At 29.8% G+C, this 12,310-nt stretch overlaps 1 protein-coding gene across 1 annotated transcript; it reads left to right on the forward strand.

Annotated features, from left to right (window-relative positions):
• Nucleotides 1–1,197: 1,197 nt before the first annotated feature.
• LOC133329839 (NADH dehydrogenase [ubiquinone] 1 beta subcomplex subunit 8, mitochondrial) lies at nucleotides 1,198–1,964 on the forward strand. The gene is made up of 3 exons (XM_061538304.1): nucleotides 1,198–1,304; nucleotides 1,452–1,681; nucleotides 1,748–1,964. The coding sequence occupies exons 1-3, from the start codon at nucleotides 1,220–1,222 to the stop codon at nucleotides 1,961–1,963; spliced, it is 531 nt and encodes a 176-aa protein (XP_061394288.1). The 5' UTR covers nucleotides 1,198–1,219; the 3' UTR covers nucleotide 1,964.
• The last annotated feature ends 10,346 nt before the right edge of the window (nucleotides 1,965–12,310 follow it).

The following is a 12,310-nucleotide window of genomic DNA, read 5'->3' on the forward strand; positions in this document are numbered from 1 at the left end:
AAGTAGCTGATGCGAAACATTACAAACGTGCTGTTTCGTATCTCCGCAAATTCGTGGGGCAAGACGCGAATTTGATTTCGGAGAGGGGGGTACACCTCATCAAGGATAAAATGAGATACATAAGAAAGTTCGAAAGAATCTATTCGTACGCTCTCCATCGTGAAATCGAGATGAACAGCAGCTCCATCCCGAATCCTACTGCTCGCACAAAAGTTGTAGAATCGGCGAAGCCCACAGTCTCTGACAAAGGTGCCAAGCCGACTTCTGACCTGAAGCCCAACTCGAAGCAGAACCCTAGTGAAAAGGCACAGGAAAAGGCTATTGAGAACATCCCGAAACAAAATGTCACCCATAAGGGTGATCAACGTGTGGAGGGCTCTTTAATAAATCTACGCCTGAGGATAGGCCTCGAAGTAAAATATTGTTAATAAATCGACAGCAGAGGATAGACCTTAAAGTAACATATTTTTAATAAATCCACGCCTATTTTAGGCTCTAAGACACTGAAGTAAAATATTTTTAATAAATCTGCGCCTATTTTAGGCTCTAAGCCTTTGAAGTAAAATATTTTTAATAATTCCGCTGCTATTTTAGGTTCTAAGGCCCTGAAGTAAAATATTTTTAATAAATCTGCGCCTATTTTAGGCTTTAAGCCTTTGAAGTAAAATATTTTTAATAATTCCGCTGCTATTTTAGGTTCTAAGGCCCTGAAGTAAAATATTTTTAATAAATCTACGCCTATTTTAAGTCCCTAATAGTACGTTTACATTGTACCGGATTACGTTAACCCAATAGGTTTAAATTGTCAATTCTGTCAAATAAATACTACTTTAATCCGGTAAAAAGTTTTAATGTAAATGCCGTTTAAGGCCTGAAGAAATATATTTTTATTTTTAATAAATCTACTCCTATTTTGGGCCATACAAATATTTTTAGTAAATCTACGCTTATTTTGGTCCATAAAAAATATTTTTTATTAAATCTACGCCTATTTTGGTTTAGCCTATGATACCCTAATGCACACATGCACTGTACAGTATTCTAAATTTTTGCATACTTATAGGCGCTCACTGTCGATTTCTTCTCCATTAAAACTATCGATTTGCGAACAACAAAGACTATCGATTAATCGTTTAAAACAATCCTCGATCTAGTAATCCCTATTTTTGGACCGTGCTGTGAAAATCATAGGAAAGAGACTTCCTAACCAGCTGCCAGAATGGCTTCTTTAATGAATACTTTCAAATTGGTACAAAAATTGACAGCCAATAATCCAGCTGTGTTGCGTCAGGCAGCCCGGTCAAGTAAGTTCGCAACCTGCAAAATCGATTTCGCGCAATTTTTTGCTCCGAAATCCAGCAAAAATCTTGATGGTTTACGTAACCCTAAAAATGTTTTGATGTGATGGGTGTTAATGTTTTGTTGTTGTTGCTGTTCCTCCTTTTGTCTAGTGGCCGGTTGGAATAAGGATTACAAGGCTGGTAAATTCCCACAAAGCGATGCTGAACGTGAGGCTGCTGCCAAAAAGTATTTCCTACTGCCCGAAGAATACAAACCCTATGCCGATAATGGTTTGGGTTATGGTGATTATCCCCAGTTGAAGGGTGGTCTGGGTATTGAGGCCCGTGATCCCTTCTATCCATATGATTTTCCCGAATTGAAGAGGAATTTGCATGAAACTGTGAGTAGATTCGGCATATTTTCCTATTGAAGGTTACTGATTTTGGGTTTTTTTTTTTGCTTCCAGTTCCATGCCGAATCCGATTTGTACAGTGAAGATCGTTGGTCCCAGCCTGCACCACCCCGTTATGCCAACAGCACATATTGGCTGGGCTTTTTGGGTTGCATGGCTGGCTGCCTTGCCCTGTATTACTGGTTGGAAAACTATCGCATGTATCGTCCTGTGGCAGTTAAACAATATCCTGGTGATGGTCGTAAACATTATACCTTTGAAACTAACTAAATGGCCGAATGTGCAGACAGGCAACACCATTGTTTAGTTTCAATTAAATTTAGTTTAAACATAGATCGAGATACTGAAGAATCGTGATTTCTATTGGGAAATAACCAAAATTTGCACAAGGATTTTAAAAAATCCGATGTGTTGTAAAAAATAATGAAATAAAAAAACCCCATTTGTTAAACAATGTGAACCCGGTTTGTTGGCGTGACATTTATTAATGTGTGATTTTAGTCATCCCGAATGTTTTTCAGAAAAAAGGCTCAAATACGAAGGCATACAATTTGTGATGCTTGAAATTAAAAAAAAAAAACACAGAAAACTAAATTATTGTAATCCATTGCTAATAACTATCTCGAACGGTCATGAAAACCCCATTGTAACTCTGCTAAGGCAGAGAAATAATTGCTTTAGATCCAAATATAAATTGAGTTGGAAAAGGGATACACATGAAACCCGAACCTCAATGATTCTATGCCGATTTAGGTACGATAGAGCTTTGAATTTTTGCATATTTATATAACTATTACTCCTAGGATGATTGGTATTGGAAATGGTATACATGGGACCTGGTACAGGACCTGAAAATATAAGTTTTTTGATACATCTGAGCAATTGGCTCTAATTTTGTTATTTGGCTTCTCATCTCCCTACCAAAAATTATCAATATTGGTCCACTTTTTAGGGTAGCCTCCATATAACGTTATAACCCCAATTTCGATATTTTGGGGAGATTTATTTTATGTTTCAACTAAATTGGCTATAATTCTATATTTTGGATTCTCATTGAACTAAAAATCTACCTACCAAAAATCAATATTGGTCCATATTTCGGGGTATTTCCCATGTAACTTTACTCTACAAAATTCGATATTTTGATGTCGTTGGACATGATTTTCCAATCGAATGTGCTGTAATTTAGAATTTTTACTTCTCATTGGGTAGAAAATCTGCCTACAAAAAATTATCAATATTGGTCCTCTTTCTATGCTATAAGGCTATATGCCAAATTTCGATATTTTGGGGAGCTTGAGCTCGTTTTTCAACCTAATGAACTGTAATTTGGTATTTTGGATTTTCACTGTGTAGAAAATCTCCCTACTAAAAATTATCAATATTGGTCCACTTTCAAGGGTAGCCCTCATATTAAAGGTGTGTCATGATTTTGGCACGTTTTCCAACCAAATTTGCTGTAATTTGATATTTTGGTTTCTTATTGGGTAGAAAATCTCCATACCAAAAATTATCAATATTGGTTCCCTTTTTAGGGTAGCCCCCATATAACGTTATATCCCCGATTTCGATATTTCGGGGAGTTTGAGCTTGTGTTTCAACCTAAACACGTGTAATTTGGTATTTTGGTTTCTGATTTGGTAGAAAATCTCCATAGCAAAAATTATCAATGTTGGTCCACTTTTTAGAGTAGCCTCCATATAACGGTACCACAAATTATTCTCTTTTTTTATACATTTGGGTCTGTTTTTTAACCGAATTGACTGTAATTTGGTATTTTGGTTTCTTATTGGGTAGAAAATCTTCCTACCATAAACTATCAATATTGTTTCACTTTCAAGGTTAGCCCCCATATAAGGTAATATACCAAATTTCGATAATTCGAGGAGTTTGAGCTTGTTGTTCAACCTAATCAGCTGTAATTTGGTATTTTGTTTTCTCACTGAGTAGAAAATCTCCCTACCAAAAATTATCAATATTGGTCCACTTTCTAGGGTAGCCTCCATATAACGCTATATCCCAAATTTCAATAATTCGGGGAGATTGAACTCCCGTTTCAACCTAATCGGCTGTAATTTGGTATTTTGGCTTCTCACTGGGTAGAAAATCTCCCTACCAATAATTATCAATATTGTCCCAAGTTTACGTGTATCCCCCATATAATCGTACCTAGGTTTCCCATGGGTCTTACGTTTAGATTTAGCTGCATTTAACGGTACCAGCCGATTTTCGGTATTTTTAAGGCATTTATTGCCACCGATGTGGGTGGTAATTTGATATCAAGGGTTCTTGAAGGCTGACATTCATGTCCATGTTTTGACAGATTTTTTTAAAAAAAAGTATTTCTAAAATTCTTTTTTCCGAATTGTTCTAAAACAGACTGTAAATTAATAAAACAAAATTCCCAAACATTTTTTTTTTGATTCATATATTTTCTTGTATTTGCATTACATTTCTAATAATAATAATAATGGTATTATATATTTTTTTGTAATATTTTTTTTATTTTACCTTTTTTTAGTATGAATTTTTTTAAAGATTTTCATCTTTTATTTTTTTTTGTTCATTTCAATAGAGTATCATCATCGTCGTCATTATCATAAACATTGTCATCACTGGAGTGACAAAACTTTGAGAATTATTTTTTTGGTTTTTTTTTAAATATTTTTTTAGTTATAATTAATAATTGTTGTTGTTTTCTTCATAGGTTACAATTGTTATTGTTTTTTATAAGCTAATACTAAAATTCATTTAAACAATTTCCTTATTTATTATATTTGTTTTTTTGTTGTTTTTTATTTGTGTTTCTTTAAATTTAATGGATCGCATTTGTGTGTGTGTGGTTGAGTGACTCCACTTATTTCTTTAATTTCTAAATTAGTTTCGTTAAATTATTGAAGGATTTGTTTTTTTAGAATAAATTGGTTTGTTGTTGTTTTAAAAACATTATTTTCTTGTAGTTTTTGGTTTGGTATTGTATTTTTCGTTTTTTTTTTTCTTCATTTTTTAATTCTTTGTTTTGGAATTTTTATGTTATTTTTTTATAATTTAATACCTAAACATATATACTTGTGGTTGTTGGGTTTTATTTTTGTGTTTTTTAATTAAAAAAATGTTAATTGGTAAATTGTCTTCGTGAAAATTGGAGATGAAACTGAAATTTGAGATTATGTACAAAAAAGGTTTCATAGAATTTGTTATTAAACTTATTTTTTTAAATTTGCTTGTATATTTCTTTTTAAATAACAGCACATAAAAAAAATAATGAAACTCAATTTCATGACATTTATTTAAAATAATAAAAAGAAAATTTTGAGGTTATGGACAGAAAATTCAAATTTTGTACTTCAAGATAACGAAAATAAAACGAGACTTTTTTTTAATTTTTTGTGATGCATCATCAGGAATCCAATAAGCCAAATTGAGAATCCAAAATAAATTACGACCAATTTTATTGAAATATGAGCTCAAGCTCCCCGAATTATCGAAATTCGGAATATAGTCTTTTATGGAGGTTAACCTAGAAATTGGACCAATATTGATAATTTTTGGTAGCGAGGTTTCATACCCAATGAGAAGTCAAAATACCAAATTACAGTTGATTTGGTTAAAACAAGAGCTCAAGCACCCCGAAATATCGAAATGTGGGATATTGGGTTATATGGAGGCTACCCTAGAAAGTGGACCAATATTGAGAATTTTTGGTTTTTACCCAATGAGAAGTCGAAATACCGAATTATAACCAATGTGATTAAAACACGAGCTCAATCTCCTCGAAATACCAAAATTAGAGATCTAGCCATATATGGGGACTAGCCTAGAAAGTGCACCAATGTTGATAAATTTTGGTACCCAATTAGATGTCAAAATACCAAATTACACCACATTCGGTTGGAAAATGTGTCTAACGGCATCAAAATACCGAATTTTGTAGGTTAACGTTATATGGGAGATATCCCGAAACATGGGACAATATTCAAATGTTTTTGTAGGGAGATTTTCTACCCAATGAGAAGCCAAAGTACCGAAATACAGCAAAATTGGTTGAAACACGAGCTCAAGCTTTTGGGATATAGCCATATATGGGGGCTACCCTAAAAAGTGCACCAATATTGATAATTTTTGGTATGGAGATTTTCTACTCAGTGAGAAGCCAATATACCAAATTACAGCTGATTAGGTTGAAACACAATCTCAATCTCCCCGAAATATCGAAATTTGACATATAGCCTTATATGGGGGCTAGCCTAGAAAGTGCAGCAATATTGATTATTTTTGGTAGGGAGATTTTCTACTCAATGGCAATCCAAATTACCACCTTACAGCCAATTCGGTTAAAAAGTAAGCCAAAAATCCCGTGAATACCGAATATTTGGGGCTACCGTTATATGGGGGGCTTTCGTAAAAAGTGGATCAATATTGATAAGTAGGAGGATGTGTAACCCGATGAGAATCCAAAATACCAAATTCCAACCAATTCGGTTGAAAAAAATGCAAAAAATCTCTAATATACCGAATTTTAGGGGGTACCGTTATATGGGGGCTATGGTAAAAAGTCGATCAATATTGAAAATTTTTGGTGGGAGGATGTGCAACCCAATGATAATCTAAAATACCAAATTACAGCCAATTCGGTTGAAAAACCTGCAAAATATCCCTAAAATACCGAATATTTGAGGGTACTGTTATATGGGGGCTATGATAATAAAGTAAACCAATAAGTAAGAGACTGTGTAATCTATTAAGTATCCAAAATACCAAATTACAGCCATTTCTTTTGAAAAACATACCAAAAATCCCTAACATAGCGATTTTTTTAGGGTACCGTTACCGTTGGACCAATGTTGATAATTTTTAGTAGGCGGATGTATATCCCAAAGAGTACCAAAAATTTCATATTACAGCTAATTCGATTAAAAGTCATGCCAAAAATCCCAATAATATCGAATATTTAGCGGTACCGTTATATAATTTTTGGTAGGTTAATTTTCTACTCAATGACAACCCACAATACCAAATTTCAGTCATTTCCGTTGAAAAACATGCAAAAAGTCTTTAAAATATCAAATATTTGGGACCATTGTAAAAAGTGGACCAATATCGATCGATTTTTGGAACAAAGATTTGATACCCAATGAGAACCCAAAATACCAAATTCCAGTCAATTCGGTTGAATATAACTTGCCAAAAAGTCCCCCTCCTCTCAAACTTCGAAAGAAATTTATTAACAGCTGACTTGATGAACAGCTGATGGTAGTGTTGCATTTCATGTCACTACGAGGAAATTCTATTGTTTTTATTCTTGCTTTTTCCTGAAAATTTTAGCGACATGCAGGCAAAAAAATCAAAATTAAAAACAAAGTAAAATAAAATAAAAACAAAAAAGATTTTTTTTAGAAAATTGCTTCAATATTTGTATTTGTTGGTTTTCTTGTTTTTATATATATTAGATATTAATTATTAATATTATTATTTAAAAAAAGATAACTTAAACTAATTTAATAAACAAAATTAAATTAAAAAAAAAATAATATTAATGAAAAAGAAAAGAAACGAACTAAAATCTATATATGCAAATAGGATCATGAGGCGGCGGCAGGAGGATAGATGCTAAAGTTACAAAAATTAAAAAAAATTTAACTTCATCTTGCGACTAAATATTAACACATTTGTTGGATTGTTTTTTTTTTTGCTTTTTTCTTTTGTTTTTAATGTAGGTATGTATATATAAAAGTAAGTAAAAAAACTACAATAGATTAATTAAAGTGTAAGTTATAAATATGTATATATAAAAAATTAAAATAAAAAATTAACATAGTATTTAAATATTTATATATATATGTATATGGGCAAAAACAATGTTACAATGCAAGTTTGAAAGCTTCTAGAAACGAAATTCACCTTAAAGAAAAAAATTAATTATAAAAAATTAATAATAAAATTTAATGGAAAAAAATCTACAAATTAAAGAAAATGAGGAAGGGAGTTTTGGTGGAAGATGATACAAATTTAAAATTTAGTTAACAAACTAATTTTACAATTACATATTTATATATAAAATATTTGAAGTTTTTTTTAAAGATTTTCTTGATTTTAACAAATTATGAGAATATTGTTTTTATTAATGTAATTAATTCTGAGGGGGTGTTTTAAAACTAACATTACTTCCATGGGATGGCAAATTCTTGAATTTTTTTTACAAATCTTTGTTTTTTTTCTTGTTTTTGTAAGAGAAAAAATATCCATTTTTTTAATTTAGGAGTTGTAAGCAAATATTTTTACAAAACATAAAATACCATTATTTTATATTGGGTTGTGATATTGAAAATGTGGATTTGGATTTTAAATTTACATATTTTAGAAAAAGTTTTTTTTTATTATACACTATATACATATTCATTTTCACAGGAAATTAAATATACACATTTATTATTTAGTAGGATTTCTTTCAGATGGTTTTGGAAAATTAAATTATACAAGATTTTTTTTTACAATTTTTTTGTTTGAAATTTCTTCTTAATTGTTAAAAAAATTGAAAGAAATTAATTTCACCAATTTATTAACAACAACAAATTATTATTGTACAAAAAAATGTTAAAATTATAATATTCATAATATACAAGAGATCTTTTTTTATTTAAAAATATGTATACATGTTGTTTGTTGGTGTTGTTTTTTTATTTTTATTAATAAATTTTTAAAATGGATTTTCTACTCAATAAGAATCCTAGATTCCAAATTACAGTCATTTCAGATGAAAAACATGCCAAAAATCCATAAAATTCCGAATATTTGGTGGTACCGTTATATGGGGCCTATCGTAAAAAAGTTGACCAATATTGATCATTTTTGGTAGGAGGCTGTGTAACCCAATGAGTACCAAAAATTCCAAATTACAGCCATTTCGGTTGAAAAACATGCCAAAAATCCCTAAAATTTCAAATATTTGGGGGTACCGTTACGTGGGGGCTATCGTCAAAAATCGATAAATATTGATAATTTTTGGTAGGAGACTGTGTAACCCAATGAGTACCCAAAATTCCAAACTACAGCCATTTCGGATGAAAAACATGCCAAAAATCCCTAAAATACCGAATATTTGGGGGGTACCGTTATATGGGAGCTATCGTAAAAAGTCACTCAATATAGAAAATTTTTCCACGAAAAATTTAATACCCAATGATTATCCAAAATACCAATTTACAGTTGATTAGGTTGAAACACGAGCTGAAACTACCCGAATTATCGAAATTTGGAATTTGGCGTTATATGGAGGCAACCCATGAAAGTGGACCAATATTGATAATTTTCGCTAGGGAGATTTTCTATCCAGTAAGAAGCGAAAATACCAAATTACAGCCAATTCAAATAAATAACATGCATCGTTTTTTGGTATTTTTTGGGTAATTTGTCAAAGATTTTCCCGTTTGTTTTACATTGTAGGAAGCCTTGTGATCCTTAAATGAAGATCCTCTTTTGCAATATTACTCATAACATTATGTGGAACATTTTTCTGGAACTAGCTAGCCCTCTAGCAAGTCGTTTAAGGGGACCCCCCCCATTCTCGGGGTCAAAATTTTTGTTGACTTAATTCCAATCTACACTAATTCAAGAATGTCCCTGCAAAATTTCAAGTAAAAATCTCAAGAACTCTTGAAGATATAGCCGATTTATTGTGTCAGCATCAAGTGACGGCTGAAGGGCTTCTCAAACTTTAAACGCGTTTTTCTCTAAACATTTTTTTGCGAATGGCGGGCACGATAACTCAAAAACTAATAACCCAATCGATTTCAAATTTTTACACGTTTCTCTGTGAGTGTATAGCTATCGTATGAACTAGGATAAAGCCAATCGGTGAAGATCTTCCTTATTTTTTAACTTGGTTGTTGGTAAAAAATCGGCGATTTTCCAAAAATATTTTTTCAAAGTTCCGCCATTTTGTTAATTTTAGAGCGAAGTCAATAATCCTAGTTCATACGAGAGCCAGACATGTACTCTTTCTAACACCGTTGGAATTTTCGGATTCCGATGTTCCAGTGAGGAGTTATCATGCCCGCCATCAAAAATAAGGACTTTTCTTTGATCACAAAAAACAACAACAAAACAACAACAAAAATTTTTTGTAAATTATTTTTCTTCTTTTTTAAATCTTCAAATATATATGTGCGAAGTTACAAACCTTAACAAGCATTGGTATTCATTTACCAGCCCATTTAAAATCTTAAAAATAAAAAATCGAGAATGGGGGGGGTTCCCTTAAGAGCATTTTTTGGCCTACTTTTCAAATATTTCCCATTGTTTTTTTGGGCATTTTGACAATATATTCCCAAAAATGTTAAATTTTTGGTACAACAACATTATTTTTGGGCCTGGGACTGTCAATGAAAACTATATTCTCCATTAATTTTTACTATAAGTCTTCGAATACAAGAAAAATATAGAAAAAATATTGATTTTAATTGAGATTAAAAAACACAGTTTGGGGAAAATTTGGGTATTTTTCATTTTGGTCGGATTTCATTAGGAAATCGTAGTGTTTCAGACTTGTGACCCATAAGAAATTTACTCTAGACAAAATTTGACGAAAGTCCACCAACAATATAAATCTCTAACTATAATATATATGAGAGAAATCTTGATCTTCGGAGGGCGATTCAAATCCTGACTTCTCGTTTATTTCTTTTAGACGGAAAAAATATTAAAAACTTTTCTGATGTAATTTGAATTTCTCATATGAAGCATGAAAGTGTTGAATTTTTGGATTGTTGTCAGCATCATTTAGGACAGTAGAATGGCTTGGATTAATAAAAAATATTTTTTCAAGGACAATAGAAGGACGTCGAGTTAAAAAAATATTTTTTCAAGGACAGTAGAAGGTTTTTTTTTAAGGACAATAGAAAGGTGAGGATTTTGAAAATATATTTTTTTAAATATATTGTTCAAGGACAATAAAAAGGCGTCGATTTAAAATAATATTTTTTGAGGACAGTAAAAGGGCTTGGATTTTTAAAATATATTTTTTTCATGGGCTACTGAAAGGATGGAATTTTTTAAATATTTTTTTTATGTGTAACTTATTAATTTTCAATTTTTCTTTTTCATTACAACTCCTGTAAAAAAACAAGTGAATTTTCTTTCACTCTTTTTAACAAAGACTTAAAATTAATATGGAAGTAATATTAGTTCGAATTTCTATTTCTGCTGGGGTGTGTATTGTTTGTTAATTACAAATTTCTTAAATATTTTACAATTTTAAGGGGTTGGTTTTTTATGTGGTTTCAATATTATTAGTATTATTATTATGATCATAAAGCTTGTGTGATTTTTTTTCAAATTTTCTTTTGTAAATAAAAGCGCCTAAACGCATGACATTACTCTTTCGCTTAGGGGTTTTTTGGCCTTATGATTTAGACTTATAAAAAATAATATTATTATTATTAATTATTAAAAATTAAATAAACAATGGTTAAAAAAGTGGTAATTAATTTGTGTGTGTGTAATTTTAAAGTTTTTCAAAATTTCTTGTTTTTTTTTAATTTTTTTTTTTCAAAAAACAAATCTCTTATGGGTTTCTTTTGGTTTAATTATGAGATTTAAATAGAATATTTTCTAGCATAATTTATTTAATAATAGGAAACAAATGTAGTTTTTAAAAAAATCATAATTTAACTTATTTATTTTTTTTTAATATAAAAAAAGAAATATTTTATTTTTTTAAATTTTTCAATACTTTTGTTTTTTATTTTACTTTTGCTAAATTAATAATTAAAATTCCTTATTATTTTTTTTTTATTTTAATATTTTGGAAAAAAATCTATTTTTAAAAATTACGTGTTTCATTTGTTGTTTTTTTTTTCACTAATAAATGTTTAAGGTACCATTGCTTAATCATTGTTTTATTTTTTATTATTATTTTATATATATTTTTTTAAACTTCATGTTTTGGTTTTAGTGTGTGTGTTTTTTTTTAATTTAATTTAGAAATGTTTAGCATTTGTTTTTTTGTTGTTGTTTAAACATATAATATTTTGTTTGTCACAGTCTCCTCTGGTTAGTTCTAAAATGTATTTTAAAATAAGATTTTGTTGTATTTAACTTAGGTTGTTGTTTTTTTAGTTTTATGCATATACATAGTTTACATTTATATTTTATAATAATTAAATTTTCCCATAATTTTTTTTATAAGAGAGTTTTTTGTTGTTGTTTTTTAATTATATTCACATTTATCACGTTTACTTTACATTATTATTAATATTTATATAATATATAATTTGTTTTGTTTATTTATAAATATGATGTTCACTTATTTGTTGTTGGTTTCTTTGTTTCTAAATTGTTGTTGTTTTTTAAGTAATATTGTTTGTTGACTTATACGAAATTTTGTTGTTTTTTTTCATGTTTTTTTCTTTCAGTATTTAAGTAAAAAATATCTCCATTTTCTTTTTCTAATAATAATTGTTATTGTAATAACGAAAATATATTCTATATGTATATTTATATATATGTAAAAAAACAGACAGACTTTAAGCCATTGGACTGTTTTGGATTTTTTGTTAATTAGTATTGTTTGTTGTTTTTTATTTAATTTTTTTTAGAAAAAGCTGCATTCTTTTTTTA

The sequence above is a fragment of the Musca vetustissima genome, unplaced genomic scaffold (assembly GCF_032173495.1).
Source record: "Musca vetustissima isolate MV318-11 ecotype Yass unplaced genomic scaffold, APGP_CSIRO_Mvet_v1 utg12221, whole genome shotgun sequence".
Classification (NCBI taxonomy): domain Eukaryota; kingdom Metazoa; phylum Arthropoda; class Insecta; order Diptera; family Muscidae; genus Musca; species Musca vetustissima.

Bases quoted from the DNA above. Each gene is read 5' to 3' on its own strand.
- LOC133329839 (XM_061538304.1), top strand. From the start codon at position 1,220: ATGGCTTCTTTAATGAATACTTTCAAATTGGTACAAAAATTGACAGCC. The intron at 1,305-1,451 runs GTAAGTTCGCAA...CCTTTTGTCTAG, and splicing joins GCGTCAGGCAGCCCGGTCAA to TGGCCGGTTGGAATAAGGAT. The intron at 1,682-1,747 runs GTGAGTAGATTC...TTTTGCTTCCAG, and splicing joins AGAGGAATTTGCATGAAACT to TTCCATGCCGAATCCGATTT.